Below are 26,610 nucleotides of genomic sequence, written 5' to 3'. Positions count from 1 at the left end.
GCTAAGGATCCAGGCCTTAGGGCTTGGAAACACCCAGGCAGCTGACGAGAGGGATACCACAAAAGATAACTGCAAGACAGAAAGAGGAAAACAACATCACGGTATAGGAACAGGGGTCGTTGAAGAGATGTGATAGCAGGAGAGTTGACCAGGTAAGTAGCTTTTGATTCCACTGTGGCTAAGAGAGAGGTGGAAGAGGAGCTACCCTATGTATGCGAACAATACCCCATAATGAGGGGAACGAGACCTCTGCACATGCAAAATCATAACAGCTTTTGAGAAGCAGATTTTGCGAGCTTCACTATGTTGAGTTTCCAAGACAGAATAGAGGATTTATCTATGTCCAAAATATCTTTCTGTTATTTCACGTTTGACCTGGAGTGTTTGCCACTTAACTACGGAAGATGAGTGAGATCCATGGAGATGTAATGATAGAAATTTCGTTGAGTTATTCGGGCAACTGCTTCTCCATCAAGATGTATATCACAGGATCAGATTAAGCTAAGAAATGTGTTGAGTGCCAACGATCAGGGCGAAAATGAGAAGGAACAAATGAATAGCGTAAAACAAATGGAAATGCGTTTGGTTAAGGACTAGGGACATTTATCATATAAAAAAGGATGTCAAATCATTCCAGAAGACATGACTGTTCCTGGCGCTACCTCGCTAGTGTATTGGATGATCCTTAAATTAGGCTCAAATATGAAGAACGGGATGTGCAGATTATGAGGGAAGGAAGAAGACTTTTTCTTACGAAAGAAACCACTGTGCTCAGCATGTCCTTGATTTTCTAAAGACCTTGTGGCCATAAACTCTGATTCGCGTTCATCAGAAAGACTGAACTTTCGCCCCTGAACTGTTGCTTGATATTTTCTTAAAAGTCTTATGGAGAGAAACTTTTTTTTCCTATCAACGAAATTTCTTTCTCGTTTCAGGTTTTTTCGAAAAACGACGTGTTTGAGCCCACGAAAGGCGTTTTGAACTCGTCCATCACACGAACTACGATGGCTGAGAAGAAAATCTAGATCATTTTTTCCTCCTCTTTTTTGAGCGTTCTGTTTATCCACAGCGTTCTAGTGGAAGCCAGTGCAAATTCCATCCTTGAAGAACACCAGCCGACTCAAATGATGATGCTCATCCAACATATCACCTCGAGCAATGGGAGATACACCGCAGGCTGCAGCAGTCATAAGATGCATCTCCCGCCGGCGTCTGCCACCCCGCCCATCCTTTCCACCGAATAAGATCAGAAATTGGGAGTTTTCGGCCAGGCTCAGACCCATCTGGGGCCTCCTCCTCCTCCTCCTCCTTCAGACCATAACCCTCCCAAAACCGACACTCTCCCAGGCATCCCTCCCCGACCAAACTCTCTCCCAGACAACCCTTAAACTCTCCCAGACAACCCTCTTTCTTCCCCCATCTCTTAACATCCACCCTCCCAAGATGGCCTAGACCACACACACACACACACTAGTTGTTTGTTCGACACGTTTCCCCGCACGCAGGAAATTACCCAGGCGAGCTTGACACTATCTGAAAGAGAAATTTCCCCACCATGCTTGGCTTCCCTCCTTCTCTTGACGCAGCTTTATTTACCGGAGGATTTTCACGGTGACTGGCTCTGCAGCTGATTCAGCTGTTCCTGCTGTCATAGGATGCTGCTGCTGCTGTTGCTACATCAACCACTGATGCTGCTGCATCTTGGTATCATCGTTAACCCTCGTCCAGTTCTTGCTATCACTGCAATGGCATGTGTTAGCTCTTGCTATCACTGCAGCTTGCATCTGATGCTGCCGTTGCTAGTAGTGCAGCTGCTGGTGGTGCTGTTGCATGCTTATGATGCGGAGTTTTGCTCAGTTGCACTCAGTTACTTCTACAGCTACAGCTACTGTTGCTGCATCTGTTCCTGAGGCTCGATGGAGACGGTATTGGATTGCTTCAGCCTCCAAGATTTCTCGCTAATGATGGCTGTATCTTCTTTTTACCAGTGGTAGCGACTGTTAATATGTTGCTGGCGGTGGTTGTAATGGTTGTGGTCCTGGTTGTGTGGGGGCTGTGCTGGTTGTGATGGCATTCTGTTGCAGTGAGTGTGCGGTTGTGTTAATCATAAAGGGTGGTGCAGGAATACTATCTGATGCTCCCCATTTTCAACATGCTTTTATGAATAACCTGACTTACAAAAGGTATTAGATGACTGTTTGAAAAACCAGCACCTCTACCTGGAATATTTCGATTCTTGTAGAGCGCAAGGAGAGAATTTAGCAATTAGTTACCGACTCGAGAAGACTCAGTGCAATTAATCTACAGGACTGGTATCACAATATGTTAGTTCCCGGTGATGTAGTGTACCCAAGGCCCTTAGCAGCACGGAATTCTTTACGAAGTTTCTTATAAAATAATCCAGTGATTGAAGATCCTATGGAGCTGATATCGTTTTCAAGAGCACAAAGTAGCTTTCAGTTTCACTTGAGTATACTTGTTCAGCACTGTTAATTCATGATATATTCATGATATATTCTACAGGTGAAATATGTCTTTGACTGGGTACCTGGGAAGAGATTTCCACTAAATGGCTGAATCATTTGTATTGTGAAGTACGATTCGTGGATATTACATGAAAATACCCCACGTTTTCACCCTGGTTAGTGTCTCTAGGAATAGATATAAATACATATGTGAAACCAACACAGGATTCCAACTCCAATGAAAAGGTTCAAGGAATAAAGAGTAACCTAATGCTATAGACCAGAAACCACCCCTATGATCTTATAGGACCCGAAGAATTTTACAGACCTTTCATATGATCATTACTAATTAAACTAATGTGGAATACCTTTTGAGTGGTCTTGGATCTCCCTAAGTTAAAGATGATCTATTTCTGCTCGTAGTATGCAGTCACTGAAACCTCTTCAATGGTTACGTGACAATAATAGCAGTACTCTGACAACCATCGTTCTGTAAAAGAAGAAAGATAAAATTGGTACTGAGAGACGCAAAGACAATTAAGGAAGATGACAGAAAAATGTTTCACCTCAGATACTCATATAAGACACGTGAGGTCATAAGCTCTTACGCACATTTACCCTAGAACAAATAAACTCCAGAAAATTACATTCCTAGATATTTTAGATTTATGTTTGAAAGATACGAAGAATAAAGATTTGATATTCACTGATTACTTCTTTGCATGTTGGACCTCGGCAAAGTCGAGAACTTTGCTGAGGTTGGTGGACTCAGCCTTGACAAAGAGATGGTTATATGTGACTCACAGTGGTACAAGTCTTCTCAGGAAGTGCCCAATGTCCAGACTTTCATAACACCTCCAGGAGGCTCTTCACGAGGTAGTTTCTAGGACTTGATATTGCCGGCTGCAAGACCTATATTTCAATTAGATCTACCGAAGCCAAAAGATGGAGGACGTCTTAAACCACAGGGCTGTCTGCTTCTTGGACTTCCCTCTCATTTGCCTCATTTTCATCTCAGTGAAAGAGTTGTTATCTTTCATTCCCATGTGTTTCTCCTTCCCAATTTTGCTCAGAGTCAAAATGATTTAGAGAAATCCCCTCTGCGACGTGATGAGAATTGAGGCATGCGAAACCATTCGCTCCCCAATAAACATTAAGCGGATCATAGAGATCTCCGTTCCTTTATTTAATCTTGAACTCTGTTTTACAACCAAGTGTAATCCATTACAGAGGCATGATGCATCGTCCTTGTCTCCTCTGTCTAGTATCATCACTATCTCACAACTGATCCTTCTCCCTTCCACCCTTGTCTCACTTTCTCATTTCATTCCCTCTTCTCTACTCTCTACCTCCTTTCCCTCTTTTCTGTGCCTCAAATACACACACACACACACACACACACACACACACACCACACACACACACACACACACACACACCACACACACACACACACACACACACACCACACACACACACACACACACACACACACCACACACCCACACCTCTCTTTCTTTCCCCCTCTCTCCACTGCTCCTCATTGATCTCTGCCTCCTGTGTCAAATCCCTCTCCTCTTCTATTCACATCCGCCTCTTCCCCCCTCCCCATAGCCATATTGCACTCCCATGTCCCTCTCCCAGGGCAATCTGCTTCCCCCGTGGCTTATGTCATACTCCCAACCAACCCTTCGTTCCTACCTCATGTACTCTCTCTTTCCCTCACCTCTTCCATCCTCCCACACGCTTTAAATTCTCTCTCTCTCCCTCCCTCTCTCTCTCTCTCTCTCTCTCTCTCTCTCTCTCTCTCTCTCTCTCTCTCTCTCTCTCTCTCCCCAACCTCGCCGCACGACCAGAACCCTTTCCCTCAGGCCTGACAAATGGCCTTGGTCGCCACCATGTCAGTACACACAGCTTGGTGCTGCTCCTCTCCCCTCAGAGGTAGGATGTAGTGTTGACCCCTTTGCTGTGATACAGCGATCCTCCCCTGTGATACAGTGACCCTTCGCTGTGATACAGTGGTCCTTCGCTGTGATACAGTGACCCCTTCGCTGTGATGCAGTGACCCTCTGACCCCCTCCCCTGTGATGCAGTGGCCCCTTCGCTGTGATACAGTGACCCCTTCGCTGTGATACAGTGACCCTTCCCTGTGATGTAGTGACCCTTCGCTGTGATACAGTGACCCCTTCGCTGTGATGCAGTGACCCTCCCCTGTAATGTAGTGACCCTTCCCTGTGATGCAGTGACCCTTCGCTGTGATAGTGACCCTCCCCTGTGATGTAGTGACCCCTTAGCTGTGATGCAGTGACCCCTTAGCTGTAATACAGTGACCCCTTCGCTGTGATGCAGTGACCCCTTCGCTGTGATAGTGACCCTTCGCTGTGATACAGTGACCCCTTCGCTGTGATGCAGTGACCCTCCCCTGTAATGTAGTGACCCTTCCCTGTGATGCAGTGACCCTTCGCTGTGATAGTGACCCTCCCCTCTGATGCAGTGACCCCTTAGTTGTGATACAGTGACCCCTTCGCCTTGATGCAGTGGCCTCCTTCGCTGTGATGCAGTGACCCCTTCGCTGTGATACAGTGTTGACCCTTATGCTGTGATACAGTGTACGAACTGTGTTGACCTTCAACGACTGTAGTAGTCGACTGGAAATCATTAACTGTAGTTGACTGGGAAAGTGATCTATCGTTTTCCGATAACCTGATATCTTACGATGACCTTAGGATGGTTATCTTACGATGACCTTAGGGTGGTTATCTTACGATGATCTTAGGATGGTTATCTTACGATGATCTTAGGATGGTTATCTTACGATGACCTTAGGGTGGTTATCTTACGATTACCTTAGGACGGTTATCTTACGATGACCTTAGGATGGTTATCTTACGATGACCTTAGGATGGTTATCTTACGATGATCTTACGATGGTTATCTTACGATGACCTTACGATGGTTATCTTACGATTACCTTACGATGGTTATCTTACGATTACCTTAGGATGGTTATCTTATGATTATCTTACGAACAGGACATTTAAACTATCTATACAATCACCTTAAAAAACATAGAAAACCGAATATCTGAACTATATGTACAATAATCTTACATGAAAATGACAAAATCGAACATTTAATCATAAGGAAAACAGAATACTTCAACTATCTACACAGTAATATTCGGTGATATATAATAAATCTAAGAAAACAGAATATCTTAACCATCGGCACACTCAAGTTAGAATTAAAACCTAGAAAATAGAATATCTAAATAATCTGCAAAACTATCTTAAGTGAAAATAAAACATACAGAAAAATAACCCAATATTTCAATTGTCTGTACAATCATCTTTAAATGAGAAAAAAAAAAACAAAGACAGGATATATATAAAACATTTATAACACTATCTTAAGTCAAAAATCTCTTCTCTCCATAGTTTAGGATATATAAAATATCTGAAACACTGTCTTAACCCAAAAATCTATCAACTTCACCCCTAAATTAACTGAATACCTCTATCTTGACCCGACCTTTCGTTCTCCACAAGAGTGTAAGACTCACGTACACTACCATTAATTTTTCATGAACTATTTGTTATTATCATTTTACTGTGAGTTACATAGATGCATGTTCCCAAGGGCCCACTGTTCCCACGGGCTACTGTTACTCAGGATGTTTGAACACGTAAGAGCCTGATCTGTTATTTGAACACGTTGTTCAATGGGTGTTGACGGACTCCCATATAACCCCTGTCAGTGTGACCTGAGGGGACACACTGGCCAGCATCGTCACACTGTTCACTAGAGTGTGTCGTAGTGTGTCATAAGACTATAGCCCAGAGTACTACAGATGGACGTACATATTCTTTTGTAATAAATCTACAAAGGCCGCCTGATCTTCACTGACGACCATCCACGAAGTAGACCTGTATTCATTCCTGACAACCCAACCTTACACCTGATCCAAATTGGGCAATATGTAAGCTTCGACAACGTGTAGATCTCACTGGGAGGTGAGGAGAATTTGATCTACCATCTTACGATATTTCGACACGATTTTCAAATGATTTTCTATTACTTTGGAACCTCAAACGACGGGGATTTTTAGTAATATTATCGTCATATTTGTCATTCTTCCTTCGCCTCTTTCTTGTGGGTGAAGAGTGAGTTATCATTTGTGCCATGTTAGATAACTGGTCAACTGTGATAAGGGATAGATATCTGATTAGCTGTAATAAAGGATAGATAACTGGTCATTTGTGATAACTGGATCATTTGTAACAAAGGATAGATAACTGATCAGTTGTAACAAAGGACAGATAACTGATCAGTTGTAACAAAGGACAGATAACTGATCAGTTGTAACAAAGGACAGATAACTGATCAGTTGTAACAAAGGACAGATAACTGATCAGTTGTAACAAAGGACAGATAACTGATCGTACGTAACAATGGATAAATAAATATAAGATCAAGAACCAGCGTGGAATAGCAGCCTGTTCTCTGTAGCATCAGTCAGGGGACAGAGAGCATTAAATCCCTCCCATATTTACTGGCGCCCTGAACTTTATGTGCCCTACACAGCAAGGGGAACTGCGGAGGCTATTGGAATATTTGAGCCTCAGCCAAGAATTCCACAGAGATAGCACACACATAGACACACAGGCACAGACACACACACACAGACATAGACACACACAGATACACACAGACACACAGACACACGCACACACACACATACACACCTGTGTATAGATCAATACATATCATATATATATATATATATACCCTTATCTGGCCAAGGCACCCTTTTTCTCGACCAACCCCTATGAATGGATGAACAGCTGCAACTAATGATGCCTCTCAGCATTTATGTATCATACACCCTTATTTTCGCCCTTATCCCCTCATTCAACCCTAACCATATAATCACACCTCTGGTTTCTAAACTCATCCTGCCTCCACGTCAACTCATGCTTGCCTCCTGGTCAACTCTGATCAAGTTCTTTAGTCCAATCCATGAGAAGCCTTCCCCACAAATCTCCCCTTAGACCCAAACAAAGCCCTTAGAACCTCGTTTCCTCCCTGTATCGCACCCCACATTAAATCCCCCATTTCCATACTCTTACCAACCATTAGCATTTCACCATTAGGAGCAAACGTAAAGATTGAGGGCTAGGAAATCCCATCACTTATTTCTCTGCTGGAGGGGCTTTTCTCAAAGGTGGCTATTCAAGGAATTATATATGTGGCCCTGGCCTGAAAAATCAGGAGGGTGAGAGGCGTGTTCGTGATAGAACGAAATGGAGCGATGTGGTACGCTGGGGACGACGTGCAGTAACTGGGATGAACCAAGGCGTATGAAACGGTCAAGGAAAACAAGGGAATGGTGTTGGGTACTTGGCTCTGGATGGTGGGCCCCGATTTCGGTGCATTCTACATGCCAGCTAGAGAGTAGATGATGTGAGCGAGTACAGCCGTGTTTCCGTTTGTTCCTGGCATTATCTTGCTGTAGCGGATAACGGCAAATAAGTATATGATTATACCTTACCTTATCATCCTGCCCCAGGAGTCCTTTCTATCCTTATAAGGCCCTTTGTAGCACTAGGAAGCTGCGCTCCACGCGGGAGGGTGGGGTAAGCGAGACCCCTTAGGGTAGAAGGACGCTGCAGGACGTGTCTGCTGTCGACGGCATCTCATTCTTCTAGAGTGTAGCCTGGAGGAGGCTGCTGCTGCAGATGAAACTTCTCTGGTCGTCTTCCAGTCTGAGTTACTGCCTTTGAAAGACGGGGCTCTCGACGGCACCTTGTATAAGACACACACACACACACACACACACACACACACACACACACACACACACTATACAAAGCTGATTTGGTTGGTGGATGGATTTGATAGCATAGTGACATGGCGCGGAGGTGGATGCTGTTCCAGACTCGGGCTAGCCACAATTTCGTAGTTCTCCTCTCCTACAACGGGGGTCAGACCTCGGTAAGCCCTGCAGCTGGTAGAAACGGAGTAGCAAATCACTTGATTAGTCCAGCTAAGGCTGAGCCTTGACCTCCAAGGCTTCACAGGTAATTAACAACGTTCACCACCAGGGAAGCTTAAAATATCACAAGATCCCTGTGATTAAACCCCAAGCTTCTTAACTTCTTACGAGTTTCTTACATCCATCTTTTACCGCTTGACTTGACAGGTTCACTAGAGAATGATTTAACCAGTTCAACCAAAGGTGATCCCACAACATCTCGCTATTGCAATATCATAAAGAAGGTCGTGAAATATTCTCGAACACCTTCCAAGTCTTTTGAAGGACCCGTAGCGAATAAGAACACTGTACGCAGTCTTCACTTTAGAATCATATATGATTATTTTGTCTCATTTTCCATCTCATCAACATGAGACCTGGTGCTTCTCTCTAGTGGCAGCTTTTAATAGATGTTCAGGCAACGGGTGATGCAACTCTTGCTTTTTGCAAGTAACTGTCATCTGTTTGGGAACAGGCAACCGATATCATAGACACTTAGTTTCTAACATTAATAGTTTTGGTCTCGGAAGAACCACTAGGTACCCGCCCCTAATACTCTATCCGTCAAAAGAATGTGATAAACAGAAGGTTTGGATTTGCTTCGGTTGCAGGTTGGATAGAGCAGCGCATTTCCTATGGAGTGTGTTGAGGCGATCGGCGTTGTGGTATGGTGGTATAGTGTTGTGACTAGAAAGGCGCTGTTGTAGGGGAATGTGCTGGTGTAGTTCTATGGTGGTGAATGATAGTGACAAGATGGACATGTAGTGAGCATGCTCGACATCCGCTGGGAGTGGACGCTTGTGGAAAGGGCTAACTGGTGGAGGGAGAGGTCAATACGGTGAAAGAGGATGGCTATGGAAAGGGCGCTGGTGAGGATAGTAGCGAAAGAGGCTTGTGGCGGAGCAAGGTGGTGGTGGTGGTGTGTGTGTAGGGCAGGTACGGATGAGGAGGAAAGCGTCGTCGAGATAAAAGATTTCCCCTACCCACCACACAAGAACTATAGTCGCATTGCCTCTTTTCTCTGCAGTTATCTCTCAGAGTCCACAAGAACTTAATAGTGGCTGTTGAACAAAGCCAAATTTTTCAGAACAATCTGAGGAGTTCATTGGAGAAACTATACATTCTTCACAGCCTGTCGACCATGCTAGTTCATCCATTCCAAGCTGCAGGTGGAAATAAATGGTATACCCAAACACTATTTCCTTACCTGGAGTCCTTCTTCATTATCCCATGTGAGGCCGTATTGTAAAATGGGGGGAGGAAGTTTGGCCTCCGGGCTAATTAAGTCTAACTTTTCTTAACAATTTTCACAAGACGGAGAAATTGGTAACGAAAGAATCTGAGGTATTGCGGGAGATTAGACAGGGATTTACATACAATTTTAAACCCTTATATTACCTGCTTTGATAATCTCTTCTCGTATCCTGCTTTACGTTTTACTTGCTGTCCTTCAACCTTACAGATGCTGGCTGCATTGCTTTAAGGGAACTGGAGGCAGAAGACGAAGTCTTCGAAAATTGTGTGAAGAACAAATAATATCACAAAGTCAACAGCATTGTTGAAACTCAAGGGAAGAAAGCTAAGCTGAGGGTGTGACTGTGTACTGCTGACCCTTCAATGTCATACCATGTTGTATAACCACTTTGCCTTTAACAATAAGTTACATAGAGTTAATGAGAGGATTTAGGACATCTCTTGTTAAGCCTCCGTGAGCATGACAAAGCTGATGGTTTAGCCAAACTTGCACTTAGTAAAATTGATGTTGAAAGCAACATTTTGCTGTCAGCTGTAATTAGGAAGGAACTAACTAACCTCTTTGAAGCACATAGACGAGTTCAGATAAGCACAAGTAGAGAGAAACATTTTCCATTACAGTGAAATGTTTAAAGTAATACACGTATATAGAGAAAGTAATAAGATCAGCAGATTACATGATGGTGTAACTGCTAGACTAAGGCTACGCTACAGGTACTATTGGCGCTTTGGCCTAACTGGAGATGTTAATCGTGTAAATCATAAAGTTTGTGGTCAAAGATTTACACACAAACTAGAACGCTAAGTCTTAGAATGTGAAAAAATAGAGCCTTTTAGGAACAGATCCACACAAACCCTGCAAGAAATGTCACAACACCTTATTGTTAACCACAAAATACCTGAAATCTTAAGTTTGAATCAATTTTCTTTTTCACCTAGTCGGTAAAACTTACCATACGAAACTATGTAATGCATGCAATGAAATACCTATTACGAACTGTAACATCTTATGTAATATCAACCCACTGGCGTCTGACTAAGAAACCCTTTGTGACCCTTGTAATCTTTTTGCGCTGCCGCCCACACGATGAGCGCTGGGTTGCACACTAAATCGGCCCGGGTTGACCGGCACAAATCAAATCTTGTCACAGCAAAAAAAGGACTTGTCAAACCTGAGCAGACTGCTCACTGATATGGTGTACAGACCGACAGAACGTCAGTCAAAGTCAAGAGTGTCAGTGTCAAGTGGTTCAGTGTTCTATTCTCTCTCTCTCTCTCTCTCTCTCTCTCTCTCTCTCTCTCTCTCTCTCTCTCTCTCTCTCTCTCTCTCTCCCTCCCTGTCTTTCGCTTCCTTTCACCCGCAACCTCCTGACTCCCGCAGTCTCTCTCTCTCTCTCTCTCTCTCTCTCTCTCTCTCTCTCTCTCCCTGTCTTTCGCTTCCTTTCACCCGCAACCCCCTGACTCCCGCAGTCTCTCTCTCTCTCTCTCTCTCTCTCTCTCTCTCTCTCTCTCTCTCTCTCTCTCCCTCTCCCAGAGTCCACACTATGCTTCCCCAGCTCCCAGAGGTAACCTCATCTCGCACTTCCCTGCCCTTTCCTTACAATAAGTTCCCTCGCTCGCTTCCCCTCCTCCTCCCACGACCCCTTACCCATCCCTTGGGTAAACCCTCCTCCTCCTCCCCATTTCCTTCCCTCATCTCCTGCCCTCCCCCAACGCAAGTTCGAGCCACCAGCGCTACACAAACCCCAGACTCGTAATATCAGTTTCCCCCACAGTGTTACGCCCACTGGAGGGGTTTTTATTCGTCATATTTCACAACCAAAAAAAACTTTTCTCCTTCTATAAACGCCTGCTAAATTTCCTTCACGATCGTTTTAGTACGGGAACCCTAACGTGGCTGATTCTGTTACGCTTTCGCTGTATGTGTTTTGGAGGGTGACACGCTGGTGAAGGAAATACGATAATGGTCCCTTATTCTCTTATTTTTTTTTTCCTTTAAGCAAGTCTCTTAAAAGAAACAGGACTAGTCAGGTCCTTCAGCTTGTCTGTCTGTATTTGGAAGATAAATGTCTGAAATGTTTTTTTGTTTTCACTGCTTTTCCTACATCACAGTTTCATTGACTGTTATTCATGTCTTGTGATTTCTTTTTACGTACGTAGTTGCAATGACACGTTCACGTTCGAGTCAGACTGTTGTACCATGAATAGCCAAGGGCCACAGAGCTTCCAGAGAGCTTCCAGAGTTCTTCAACTGATCTCTCGTCTGGAAATTATCAGCTGCTGCTGTGAGTGAGTGATACTTCGATGAATATTTGCCGAAGAGATTTTGTTCATCATTCGTCTCCTCGTTTGTCATTCCGATCCCAAGGCTGGCGATGTACATCATTGACCTCCCCAGCCCAGCAGTATGTTCCTGGGACACATGCTTCCGTGCCTCAACCCACACACACACACACATACCACAGCGATCTCTTCCCCCACACTATTCTGCTTCTTACTCACTCCCAACCCAAGATGTCCCATAGACACCAACCCCCTCACCTTCTCTTGACCGAATCACAGAGTCGGCATTGACCAACCCCAAACCCACACGCAGCCAATCATCTCCCTTCTATACCTGCGCCACTCTCCACACACTCAAGGACACTCTGGACCATATAGCCATCCAATTCCACCGCCTACCACACAGCTACCCGCCTCCATCGCACCCGTCCCTGCTCCCTACGTTACTCTGTCTAGACCCACACCTTCGTCTAACTCTTCAGCACTGACTCACACCCTCACTATCCTCGTCTCATATTCATTCGTTTTTACCATGGCCTGGGCAGAGGTACGCCACAGTCATTGGCAATCACGTATAAAGATAAGATGAAAAAATGTACGAAAGAAAGATAGAAAAGGGATTTAATATAAGCTCAGGTGTTTGAAGACCCAGGTCTTAAAGGTGGAGATTCTTTTGGACGAGGGAAGAGCGAAGGAAAGGGGAGAGTTCCATAGCTTCGCTGTACGAGGAAAGATGTCGTAACTGCGAATCCTCGTATGACAGGTCTAAACACAAAAATCATGGGAACCAGCAGCTAGACGTGTGAAGTGGGCCTGGGAATACACACAGGTGACTCACAGGAGCAGTGACCAAAACACAGCCTGTAGAACGTAGAATGGGAAAGAGCATCACATTAGACGCAGGAGAATGGTTGAAGGGAGACGATGGCAGGAAACTTGATAAAGTAGAAAGGTTTTGAATCCTTTATCGCTAGAAGAAATGTGAAAGAAGATAAGACCCAAAGTACTATTCCATCCTAAGGCGAATAAGTCCACTTGTAAAAATGGTATTGCCACTCACAAAACAAAAGCAGAATTGCGTCACCTCTGCGAAACCCGCAGCCTGTAGGAATTAGAATCTGTGGCGTTCAGTGGATGGAGTTTCCAAGATAAAGTACAGGTTATGGCTATACCCCAATATGTTCATGTTATTTCAAGATTGAAATGCACACCTTTTACCCTTCCAAAACCAACATAAATCATCATTTACCCAACGCACCCTCGCGTTATTCCGCTCCATTCACAACCATATCAACCCTACCCTACCAGATACACACACACACACACATCCACATTCACCCTTCCCACTTATACAACTGACCTACCCAACGTGCATCTATCTCACCCCACCCACACCACCGCTCCTGCATCGCGGACGAATGCTACTTCTGCCGTGAACAATATGGAAATTTATGTGTGCATGCATATAGAGAATTGCCTTCCAGCGTCCACACACAAACGCACGTATTTACACAAGCATGCATATGCACACAAATCTGCACGTTCACATGCACACGCAGACGAGCTAAAACGACGATCGCAAAAATGTTTTTACAGTGAAAATCATGATAAGCTCAACACCCGCAGACTGGAAAGAGAACAAGGTCTTGGAGGACATTGGAATTACAGGTAAAGACGTAAGCAGATTATCAAAGAGCCTTGACACATATAGAGTTCAAGGCCTTGATGAAGGTGGAATGTCGTGCAGTATGATGGAGGAAGGTACAATGTTAAGGGAATGGAAGAGGACTAATGTCGTGCCTAAGTTTTTAAGAAAGGAGACTGGGAATTTGTGCTGAATTATAGACTAACTCTCCCTGGCGAGCGCGGTCTATAGAACGCTGGGAAAGATAATTAACAAGCATATGGACATATACTTTGCACAAAGAAGAAAGTATCTTGATGAGAAACGACACAGATACAATAAAAAAGAGAGTTATCTACAATAAATTTCTTAGAATTCTTCAAGCCAGTGAGCTCCGTTTAAGACAAAAATAGAAGATATGTAGACTGCACGTATCTGGTATGAAAGAATTAGCTATGACTTAGCCAAAAGCCACAGATTAACAAAGAAAATGGAAGGGAAACCTTGGGTTGTAACATTTGACTTGTCTGACGATACCACAAGAGGACAGTTGTCCAAAGGATGCCAACACAAATCAACTACAGGATATATATAGCATAAAAGTAAACGAAAGAATTGTTAGAAAAGATGTAAGGAAGTGCTCTTATAGTATCAGAGTAGCGGAGCAAGAGAAACACAGACTCCAAACCTACATATTAAGACCAGTCCAAAGATGGTTCATATAGCCTGTATTACAGAAGAGCCTGTGTTATATATCAACTAGATAAGCCATTGTAAGTTACTATAGGCAAACTAACGAAACCCTACCATCTTGTTGGTTGCACGATATTAACTAAGTCATCAGATTATGTATGGTGAATGCATACAAAGGTTAAAGAAATTGTTTGACAGCAGAGAACGTTTAGGAGATGGGGTTTTACAAGTGGAGAACTCCCTGCCTATGAAATGAATGACTGTTAATAAGCAGTTAGTCAAGTATATGAGAGAAATGAAAATTAATATGTAGCTAAAAAGAATTATGAACTTCGTGAAGTCGAAACATGTACCTAAAGAATGTAATAATGCGAGCTAAACTGTCATGCAAATGTTGCAACGAATTTTGATACAATTAATGTATTACTGGAATGAACTGCTAACATCCACTCCAGCTCTGGATGTTCCGTCATATTTTTTCTTTAGTGAACACGATTAGCACTTCAAACCAACAGGATGAGAGCACTCAATAGGGAATTATTTACTATCGCAACAACAGTCGGTGAATAACAAACACACACATATATTCGCGAAAGCAGCTTTGTATATTGTATAAATCATTACGCAACAACGAACGCTTTGTAAAAAAAAAGAAAAAAAGAGAATGGTCCCAGGGCGACTCCTGCGTGCGAATTCATAGCGCACTGACTACAGGAATAATCGTACCGACATGGATTATATTCATGAATAATATGAATAGGATATAAAAGTTGGCCAGAGGCTGCCAGACAGATATGAATTTATGATACGAAAAACCGCGGCATCTTTACATGAGTAAACCCACAGTTGTAGTACTAGGTACTGAAGCTGCCAACCAAGAAGAATCTAGTCATTTTCCTGGAAAAGGTTTATGCAACTGTAGGGGAAGTGGCTATCTCCCTTTAGGAACTGTTGGGGGGGTTTTATGAGGGTCTTTGTTTCGTGGACTGGGTGATCCTGGGAGGCAGCGTGATACTGGAAGTGATTAAGTACAGCGAGAACCGTGTGTTACAACCGTGTACTGGGAGTACCTGTGTCTCACTAAGGGCCACACCTGCTCACGCAGACTAGTGACTGTATCGTTACCTGTCAAAAAGAGACATAATGGAAAGTGACTGTACAGTTTCACCCAACTGTCCACAACTTTGAGATATCTTCAAAAACGCATTGAAGTTCTTGGCTGAAGGAAGCCCAATTCATCTATATAGAAAGTCTAGTAATGTCCTGATGTAATCCCTCTTTGATCTTCCCAAAACTTCAAAAGACAAAAAACAAAAGAACGTCTTACAAAGCATTCAGGAAATCATGTCCTACCCTGGTGCACTCCATCTTAAAACAGTGACCAACACACCTCCCCAAAATCTTACATTTACTCTCTACTTTACTCCTTTCTTACCCGCCTCTTACGTACGACTCTCCCTCCAGTGATGAGGAGTTCTGGAAACTCCTGGACATGCTATTACTCTGGTTGAGGAAACTGTCCCAGCAGTTCCAGCACTGGGTATCACCAACGACTCTTTTTTTTTTTTCATTTCAACCCGTCACTTCCTCGCATGACGACTCCCTCAAACTCCTTGTCGAGGGCAGTGTGCCGGCGGAGATAGGTGCACGAACGTCCTCAAGAGAAGGGATCATCACCACCGTCTGTCATGCTCCTCCTCTCTGCCTCTCGTGTAGCATTCGCTCCCCTCCACGCTCTTAACCGCCCATCAAGCTTCGCTTAAGGGATTAATCTCATTCCTGTGTGGGACGAGGGCGCCCGTACGCTAAGGATTCATGCCTCCCACGCCAGAAAGAATAACTGTGCTTCACTGGTATGAGGGAATAAGCTCCAAGGTTTCCAGATGCGAGTGCTTCAGCTGAGTTCTTGAGTGCCAAGTCAGCATCTCACCTCCAGGCCTGCAATTGTCGTGAATACGAACCAGTAAATATAATCACAACTGAATGAATAATTGGATGTAGAAATAAAAGAAATACACGACTAAATGAATAAATGATTAAACGGCCAGTGCTCTGAATTAACTTCCATTTTTCTATATAATCCCCCTTAGAGATAACGCTACACAACTCTATATATCAAAACCTTTAAACACTTGCATATAACCGAATACCACCTTCGTTTTCAAACGAATACCTTCTTCTAACCTTGACACCTTAACACCCACGAGTAGAACAGGTTCATAACAGTAACGAGAGTCTTTCCTTGCGCTAAGTGGAAATCTTATTCCTCCCCATCAAAACCAATTACCCAGAGAGAATAAAATGGGTGTAGTCACACTGTCATCCATTAACGAATACGTGATCTTCTGTCTAAAAATGAAATCGTCAAAGGTAACAGCCTTCGAGTGACTAAGGTAAGTGCAGACTCACGTATATATCAGACACATTCAAGCCAACAACAGATGAACAGAATCCAAACTGGAGGCTTTGTCTTCACGGACAGAAAGCAGTTAATTGGTTAGCTTACTGTTTGTGTACCAGTGACGGTCATAGCATCTGTCATTATCAAAATGAAGAGACAATACTAATGGACGCAGTATGAACCAGCCGAAGCCTGCAGGCCCAGGGTCTATGAGGCGAACATTTCTCTTATGCTGGAGGAAGGAGCATCGGGCCTTCTGTCACACGGAAACCCCCATACATATCCCCTGCTGTTCACATTGGAGATTCCATCCCTCACGAAGGCAATTTGCAGAGGTTATTCGCTCTGAATTACCCGAATGCCTTCTCTAACTTTTACCACACTGTTCTGTGAGTTTCGGATCTCTTCCACAATCACGAACACCCTCGAGAGGACCCAGTGGTCTGTTGCTGCTTGAATTCCTTTGTTTTCCTTTCGTATTCCTTTGTATTTTGATTACCTCTTCGATAGTGTTCAGATTAACCAATGGTATTACCAGTACGTTTAGATCCTTGTCTCTCCTCTGCAGAGATGCTCAGTAGCTGCCCATTTAGGTGTTGGGTAGTTACTGGTTGTGAATTTCTCATACACGAGTACGTGAGCCTATATAACGAGAGACCATTGTATTGTTTCACAGCCACTGTGAAAATCTGTAGCTCTCTACCAGTCAGTGTCCTCTCTCTCTCTCTCTCTCTCTCTCTCTCTCTCTCTCTCTCTCTCTCTCTCTCTCTCTCTCTCTTTCCACACAGACACACACACACACACACACACACACACACCAAGGAGGGAGATACATAAATGAGTAAGACTGTGAACTGATTCAACTAATTCAATGAGATCTTGAAAAACTTACAGAGTACTAAGGAAAAATTGCAAATCAAATCTTGCCGAACCTGTAAACTATTTTCTCCGAATAAACATTTCTTAGCTCTCCGCTTTTGGCAATATACAAAATCTTTTCGTCATTAAAAGAGATGAATTAACAAAAACAGAAAACAGTGTAAGAAAAAATATCTTAATTACCACAAACCACAGAATAAACCCACCGGAAAAACCATCCCAAATGTGTTCCCCCCAAAAAATTTACTATTCTGTTTTAGCCTTTAGATATTAGGTATTAACTCCCTTAATATCTTAAGGGGAAACAAGGGTACCAACTCTCCCAGCAGCTGTTTACAGATGCTTTCCTCGATCCGGTCCAACCGCAAAAGACGGGGATGAGCGTCCATCAACCCTGACAAAAGTTGCAGAAACGGTGCTCCAATCATCCCGAACGAGCTAAGGTGGTTCTGAGCCTGCAAACTTTTAATAGGTAAAGCCAGTGAGTAGGAACTAAACGCCCACCGCTCCCACCACCACCTCCCTACCTACCTGCCTCCTCTCTCTCTCTCTCTCTCTCTCTCTCTCTCTCTCTCTCTCTCTCTCTCTTGATCTTATCGCCGCTTATTAACTCCCACGCTGAGCTGGAGGAAATTCAAAGATCTGCTCATCTGATGTCTAATTGGAAAAGTTGCCTGGCACGAAACTAAGGGAGAGGTCGGTCAGAGGTGGTCGTCTGGATCTATTCACTCATCCCTTCCCTCTACCTCCCACACCTCCACCACCTCAAGGGGTGAGGTGGACAGAGCGAGCTCAAAAGAAATAGACCGGTGAAGATAAACAGGTGAAGGTAGACAGGTGGGGATACAAAAAAGGGAGGTAAAATAGGAATTCAATATGGAGAGGAATGAGGAAGTAAAAAAAGATATTGGAAGGACAGCAAACAGATAGAAAGTATGTATATATATATATATATATATATATATATATATATATATATATATATATATATATATATATATATATCTTTTTCTTTCAAACTATTCGCCATTTCCCGCGTTAGCGAAGTAGCGTTAAGAACAGAGGACTGGGTCTTAGAGGGAATATCCTCACCTGGCCCCCTTCTCTGTTCTTTCTTTTGGAAAATTAAAAAAAGAAAAAACAAACGAGAGGGGAGGATTTCCAGCCACCCGCTCCCTCCCCTTTTAGTCGCCTTCTACGACACGCAGGGAATACGTGGGAAGTATTCTTTCTCCCCATCCCCAGGGATAATATATATGTGTGTATATATATATATATATATATATATATATATATATATATATATATATATATATATATATATATATATATATATGACATCATTTCTGCTTGAAATTTGCAATCATATTATCTATTTGACATAAGATAATTACCAGTGACAGATACTTGACAGGAGGCTGCAGACATCAACAAATAATGCCGCCTACATTACAGATCCAGAGCATCATCAGAATGTATAAGGTCAAAGATTTGAATGTCATTACCATAATTTCTTCTCTCTCGTAAATGGCCACGTGGGAGTTATCTCGATTTATTCACCCCATCAATTCTTTTCTCCCTAGATCTTAAAACATGATACAGTTATTTCCTTTCGACATATATATATATATATATATATATATATATATATTTTTTTTTCATACTATTCGCCATTTCCCACATTAGCAAGGTAGCGTTAAGAACAGAGGACTGGGCCTCTGAGGGAACATCCTCACCTGGCCCCCTTCTCTGTTCCATCTTTTGGAAACTTAAAAAAAAAAAAAAAGAGAGGGGAGGATTTCCAGCCCCCCGCTCCCTCCCCTTTTAGTCGCCTTCTACGACACGCAGGGAATACGTGGGAAGTATTCTTTCTCCCCTATCCCCAGGGATGATATATATATATATATATATATATATATATATATATATATATATATATATATATATATATGGATGGATTGATGGATGGATATGGATATGATGGATTGCGCAAAAGATGCTTGTGGCATGAGAAGAGTGGGAGGTGGGCTGTTTAGAAAGGGTAGTGAGTGGTGGGATGAAGAAGTAAGAGTATTAGTGAAAGAGAAGAGAGAGGCATTTGGACGATTTTTGCAGGGAAAAAATGCAATTGAGTGGGAGAAGTATAAAAGAAAGAGACAGGAGGTCAAGAGAAAGGTGCAAGAGGTGAAAAAAAGGGCAAATGAGAGTTGGGGTGAGAGACTATCAGTAAATTTTAGGGAGAATAAAAAGATGTTCTGGAAGGAGGTAAATAGGGTGAGTAAGGCAAGGGAGCAAATGGGAACTTCAGTGAAGGGCGTAAATGGGGAGGTGATAACAAGTAGCGGTGATGTGAGAAGGAGATGGAATGAGTATTTTGAAGGTTTGTTGAATGTGTCTGATGACAGAGTGGCAGATATAGGGTGTTTTGGTCGAGGTGGTGTGCAAAGTGAGAGGGTTAGGGAAAATGATTTGGTAAACAGAGAAGAGGTAGTAAAAGCTTTGCGGAAGATGAAAGCCGGCAAGGCAGCAGGTTTGGATGGTATTGCAGTGGAATTTATTAAGAAAGGGGGTGACTGTATTGTTGACTGGTTGGTAAGGTTATTTAATGTATGTATGACTCATGGTGAGGTGCCTGAGGATTGGCGGAATGCGTGCGTAGTGCCATTGTACAAAGGCAAAGGGGATAAGAGTGAGTGCTCAAATTACAGAGGTATAAGTTTGTTGAGTATTCCTGGTAAATTATATGGGAGGGTATTGATTGAGAGGGTGAAGGCATGTACAGAGCATCAGATTGGGGAAGAGCAGTGCGGTTTCAGAAGTGGTAGAGGATGTGTGGACCAGGTGTTTGCTTTGAAGAATGTATGTGAGAAATACTTAGAAAAGCAAATGGATTTGTATGTAGCATTTATGGATCTGGAGAAGGCATATGATAGAGTTGATAGAGATGCTCTGTGGAAGGTATTAAGAATATATGGTGTGGGAGGCAAGTTGTTAGAAGCAGTGAAAAGTTTTTATCGAGGATGTAAGGCATGTGTACGTGTAGGAAGAGAGGAAAGTGATTGGTTCTCAGTGAATGTAGGTTTGCGGCAGGGGTGTGTGATGTCTCCATGGTTGTTTAATTTGTTTATGGATGGGGTTGTAAGGGAGGTAAATGCAAGAGTCCTGGAAAGAGGGGCAAGTATGAAGTCTGTTGGGGATGAGAGAGCTTGGGAAGTGAGTCAATTGTTGTTCGCTGATGATACAGCGCTGGTGGCTGATTCATGTGAGAAACTGCAGAAGCTGGTGACTGAGTTTGGTAAAGTGTGTGGAAGAAGAAAGTTGAGAGTAAATGTGAATAAGAGCAAGGTTATTAGGTACAGTAGGGGTGAGGGTCAAGTCAATTGGGAGGTGAGTTTGAATGGAGAAAAACTGGAGGAAGTGAAGTGTTTTAGATATCTGGGAGTGGATCTGTCAGCGGATGGAACCATGGAAGCGGAAGTGGATCATAGGGTGGGGGAGGGGGCGAAAATTTTGGGAGCCTTGAAAAATGTGTGGAAGTCGAGAACATTATCTCGGAAAGCAAAAATGGGTATGTTTGAGGGAATAGTGGTTCCAACAATGTTGTATGGTTGCGAGGCGTGGGCTATGGATAGAGATGTGCGCAGGAGGATGGATGTGCTGGAAATGAGATGTTTGAGGACAATGTGTGGTGTGAGGTGGTTTGATCGAGTAAGTAACGTAAGGGTAAGAGAGATGTGTGGAAATAAAAAGAGCGTGGTTGAGAGGGCAGAAGAGGGTGTTTTGAAATGGTTTGGGCACATGGAGAGAATGAGTGAGGAGAGATTGACCAAGAGGATATATGTGTCGGAGGTGGAGGGAACGAGGAGAAGAGGGAGACCAAATTGGAGGTGGAAAGATGGAGTGAAAAGGATTTTGTGTGATCGGGGCCTGAACATGCAGGAGGGTGAAAGGAGGGCAAGAAACAGAGTGAATTGGAGTCATGTGGTATACAGGGGTTGACGTGCTGTCAGTGGATTGAAGCAAGGCATGTGAAGCGTCTGGGGTAAACCATGGAAGGCTGTGTAGGTATGTATATTTGCGTGTGTGGACGTGTGTATGTACATGTGTATGGGGGGGGGGGGTTGGGCCATTTCTTTCGTCTGTTTCCTTGCGCTACCTCGCAAACGCGGGAGACAGCGACAAAGTATAAAAAAAAAAAAAAAAAAAAAAAAAAAATATATATAAATCAATAGATCACTCCAGGCAGTATTTCAAATCAACATTCGTATTTTCATATGAATTTGAAGCTTACAAGACCAATGTATATTAACAGTGAATGCATTCAGATGCTACCAGTATCGTCACTAAGGGCGTGTTCACTGTAGATATAACACCCTACTGAGCTGCCTGGCTGTCAGCAAATTGGTTTAGTCACTGTGGAGTAGAGCAGTGACATCAAGTCAATAAGGGAATATCCTACGAACTCAATATCCCTACTGCTGGTTCCACAGTTAGCGTTCCTGACCGTGATGCATTCACGGGCCTTCCAGGGTCGAAGGGCATGGGTTCGAATCCAGGATGTGGCATTCGGTCCACAGCCAACCCAGCTGATCATCCACACTTGGGGGATGCTCAGTAACATGGGCATCTACCTCAGGCTAGGGCATATGTGTATATATATATATATATATATATATATATATATATATCTTTTCTTTCATGCTATTCGCCATTTCCCGCGATAGCAAGGTAGCGTTAAGAACAGAGGACTGGGCCTCTCAGGAAACATCCTCACACGGCCCCCTTCTCTGTTCCTCCCTTTGGAAAATTAAAAAAAAGAAAAAGAGAGGGGAAGATTTCCAGCCCCCGCTCCCTTCCCTTTTAGTCGCCTTCTACGACACACAGGGAATACGTGGGAAGTATTCTTTCTCCCCTATCCCCAGGGATAATATATATATATATATATATATATATATATATATATATATATATATATATATATATATATATATACATATATACTGCATGGTGTTAATGATATGGTCTTGATCAGGGCCTCAGTTGCCCATGCCATATTACAAATGTGACCTTTCTTTCTAATAAGCGATTTTTGTAAGCACAATCCTGTACACAGGCCAGAACAACAACCCACTGAGATGTTAGAACTACTGAATTGCCTTTTGTGGGACAAGCTCTTCTTATTATCTAGAATATCATGTTCCATTCCACAGGTCCTTGGTATCGAAAATGTCATGCTCCATTCTACAAGTACTCGGTATCTTTAATACCGCGTTTCATTCCGCATGTACTCGGTATATACAATAGCATGTTCCATTTCACATGTGCTCGGCGTCTATCATATCGTGTTTCATTTCTCAGGTACTTGGTATATACAATGTCGTGTTCCGTTCCACAGATGCTCGTTATCTACAACATCCTATTCCATTCCACAGGTACTCATCATCGTCAATACGGTGTTCCATTCCATATAGACTCGGTATATACACAATGTCGTGTTCCATTCCACAGGTACTCAATGTAACAAAATAATTTCCATGATATCTATTCACTGGTTAATGAAATTTCAAATGTTAAAAGGCTCCTCGAGTATTCTAATCAAATATACTGCCATTTTGTTTTTCACTCTTAAACCAAAAATGAATTTCGTAACATCTAGTTAATTAGCGTCAGAGATGAGGGTTTGACTATTGACTTCAGAGAAAAGAATATATATATATATATATATATATATATATATATATATCCCTGGGGATAGGGGAGAAAGAATTCTTCCCACGTATTCCCTGCGTGTCGTAGAAGGCGACTAAAAGGGAAGGGAGCGGGGGGCTGGAAATCCTCCCCTCTCGTTTTTCATTTTCCAAAAGAAGGAAGAGAGAAGGGGGCCAAGTGAGGATGTTCCCTCAAAGGCCCAGTCCTCTGTTCTTAACGCTACCTCGCTAATGCGGGAAATGGCGAATAGTTTGAAAGAAAATAAGATATATATATATATATATATATATATATATATATATATATATATATATATATATATATATATATATATATATACATATATACACATACAGCTGCTCTGAAAGAGGACAGGATCATCACAAAGTAAGTTCCGACATGTAGTTATGTTTACATATCCATAACTCTATCGAATCCTCCATTCGTCAAATATTGTAATCAGTCACGTAGTGTTACAACACAATGCTTCCTGCCAGTTCACATTACTTGATATAAACTGTTCTTAGGAAAAAACCTTTTCTCTTTGTTTTCTGTGGAAGGAGAAGGGTAAACGAGAGAGACGTGGAGTGAGGACCATCACACTTATCCAGCTCAGCAGAAGCGTTCACACTCCTCTGGTTGGTCGACCCATAGCGTGGAAAAATGCTTCCTGTCTGGAGCCAGATTCTGTAGAGACTTTAGATGTATACAGACACCGGAAAGGGAAGCTTCATCTCTATGCATAAAACTGTCTGGTCGAACGAAAATGGCTCTCTGATATATATATATATATATATATATATGTTTTGGACAATCACATGTTTACCAAATGGCGTCCTAGCTTCGTCTCTTCGATGTACATCAACTGACTGTTATATTTCTCTCTTGTGTCTCCCCTGATGATGTGATTATTACACGAAAGTGCACTTGGGAACTTTTCGTGTTTCATTTTTCCCCGTGGACTCATAGGAATATATATGTACAAATGAATATATATATATATATATATATATATATATATATATATATATATATATATATATATATATATATATATATATATATCAATTTCCTACGACTGAGTGCCAGTCGGATTAGCGTTTGTCGTAATTAGATCTCGACACACACACTCCTGGGTTGACGTTGCCGGCGTGTGAGATGTATATGTAAAATGACATTCATCTGCACTTGTTATAATTCACTCAAGCCTTAATGGGACTTCATACTCTCTATACTTTCGCCACTCTATGGATTTCGCTAAATATGAGTATATACAGTTAAATCATCAGTGAGATTATCTTATCAAAAGATAATTATTTGATTATCGATTATCTTCTTGTGTAGCAATTGGTTATCTATATGCACGAGACACATGTTAATATTCAATATACATTCGATGTCTCAGATATAAATCAGTTGGTTAGAACACCTAGACTGTGCAAGCTTTTTCTACGGTTAAGTTAAGTGGGCCTTGGAATATATGATGACTGATTGCTTAATGATGAATATTTGATTAGAACCTTCTTTGAGAGGAAAGAGAAGGTACTTCTGCTGTCTGAGACTAAACCAGAATATTTAATGAGCACAAATGGAAAAAAGAATACTGACATATAACAGTGAGTTTCTTGATCTCTCTTCAGCGCCTCCTGAGAACATAGAAACAATGGCGACGTGGACAGCTCGACTACCCTGTAGGGTCAAGAATGTGGACACTCCCCTGCTGGTGCTGTGGTACAGGCGCAGAGAGAACCATCCCTTCTACAGGTAGGTCTTGCTTCCTCTGGAGTATGTCAACCACTCTTGCTGCACCATCCCTTCTACAGGTAGGTCTTGCTTCCTCTGGAGTATGTCAATCCCTCTTGCTGAACCATCCCTTCTACAGGTAGGTCTTGCTTCCTCCAGCGTGTGTCAACCACTCTTCCTGGACCATCCCTTCTACAGGTAGGTCTTGCTTCCTTTAGCATTTGTCAACCACACTTGCTGCACCATCCCTTCTACAGGTAGGTCTTGCTTCCTCCAGCGTGTGTCAACCACTCTTCCTGGACCATCCCTTTTACAGGTAGGTCTTGCATCCTCTAAAGTGTCAACCATTCTTACTGCTGACGAGTACTCGCTCTCCAATGGCAGGTACTCAACCTCTGTGGGATGGGAAAGATTCACTTCTGGGGGCAGGCATTGTATTCAGTGATGATAGATGGATATTCGTTTCATTACGTTCGTGATCAATCCCTTTGTCATGGGATTAAAACCTGAACAATATTCCCTTTGAACTCTTGAACCTACTTAGTGGTTTTTTGTTATCATTATTCTAAGAAAATGAGTCTCAAACAAATAGGTTTCGTAATGTATTCTTGGTGATTCACATATCAACGTTTTTTTTCTTTTCTTTTTGTCTGCTTTATTTACCAAGTTCTCCTCTGAGTTCACTTGTTATCTGCCATGGCTAAACCTTTCTAGCTTCGGTTTGAGCCATTGCTATCTCTAATCTCTTCTTTTTATCATTCCATGTGTTACCATTTCCTCATGTATATACGAAGCATACTAAAAGTAATTATGCCACTGTATGTCAGCTTTGATGAAGGTGCAGTATACCATAACGTTATCATCCTTATCCATATATATAAAACTTATTGAAAGTACTCATGCCATGGTATGTCATCCTTGATGAATACGAGTCCCACTTCAGTCCCCCAGTGAAGAACTTGACAATGAGTCTCGAGGACCACTTCGACTGGCGCGCGTCTACTCCAGCTGTTGTTCCGTCTGGAGGGGTTGGTCAAGGGCTCCTCAAATTCAATACTCTTGTCAGTACCGGAGGTGGATGTGTTGTACAGGAGCTCCGAATAATTCCTGGTTGTGGATACCTTTGGGCCAGACATGTAACCAAAATGGAGGAGCGTTTGCTCTGTTAAATGGTGATCCTGCCGACATGTCTCGCTTGTCAGTCGTGCATTCGTATCGTCCTTATTGATGTGTCCCCCTCAAGTGCATATTCATAGCGAATACAAATACACGAATGCACATGCACGCCTCCTTGATGTGAGCAGTTACCATTACTGACCATGAAATAGTACGGGTTCGCATGAGGTCTGGCCCGCCCGGGGTCAAGTCAAAATAAGTTCGATTCCTGGGTTGCGGCAGTCGGCCCACAAGCCACACAGATGTTCGTCCTCCTTACGGGGCTGGTCTATGAATGGGTACTTGGTTTAGGCAAGGGCGTTTGTGTATGCATATACACACATAGGAGTAACGGCACTCTACATATATA

General features: G+C 42.8%; 1 protein-coding gene and 1 long non-coding RNA gene across 3 annotated transcripts in view; one reads left to right on the top strand and one right to left on the bottom strand.

Moving 5' to 3' along the window:
* The window catches only part of LOC139765130 (uncharacterized), a 399,762-nt gene that overhangs the window by 136,128 nt on the left and 237,024 nt on the right, over positions 1–26,610 (bottom strand). Inside the window, exon 3 of the long non-coding RNA XR_011716583.1 lies at positions 2,834–2,955. This is a non-coding gene — a long non-coding RNA (uncharacterized lncRNA). The remainder of the gene's footprint in view (positions 1–2,833; positions 2,956–26,610) is intronic.
* LOC139765129 (uncharacterized) overlaps positions 1–26,610 on the top strand; it is a 630,861-nt gene that overhangs the window by 375,686 nt on the left and 228,565 nt on the right. For both annotated transcript variants that reach the window (XR_011716582.1, XM_071692325.1), the window contains exon 3: positions 24,983–25,106. Coding sequence is in view for 1 of the 2 variants with exons in the window: in XM_071692325.1 (XP_071548426.1) it covers positions 24,983–25,106 (124 nt within the window). In the remaining variant the exon portion in view is untranslated. The remainder of the gene's footprint in view (positions 1–24,982; positions 25,107–26,610) is intronic.

Source organism: Panulirus ornatus, chromosome 52 (assembly GCF_036320965.1).
Source record: "Panulirus ornatus isolate Po-2019 chromosome 52, ASM3632096v1, whole genome shotgun sequence".
Classification (NCBI taxonomy): Eukaryota; Metazoa; Arthropoda; class Malacostraca; order Decapoda; family Palinuridae; genus Panulirus; species Panulirus ornatus.
The sequence above is the reverse complement of the archived record's forward strand: the minus strand, read 5'-3'. Positions and strand labels throughout refer to the sequence as shown.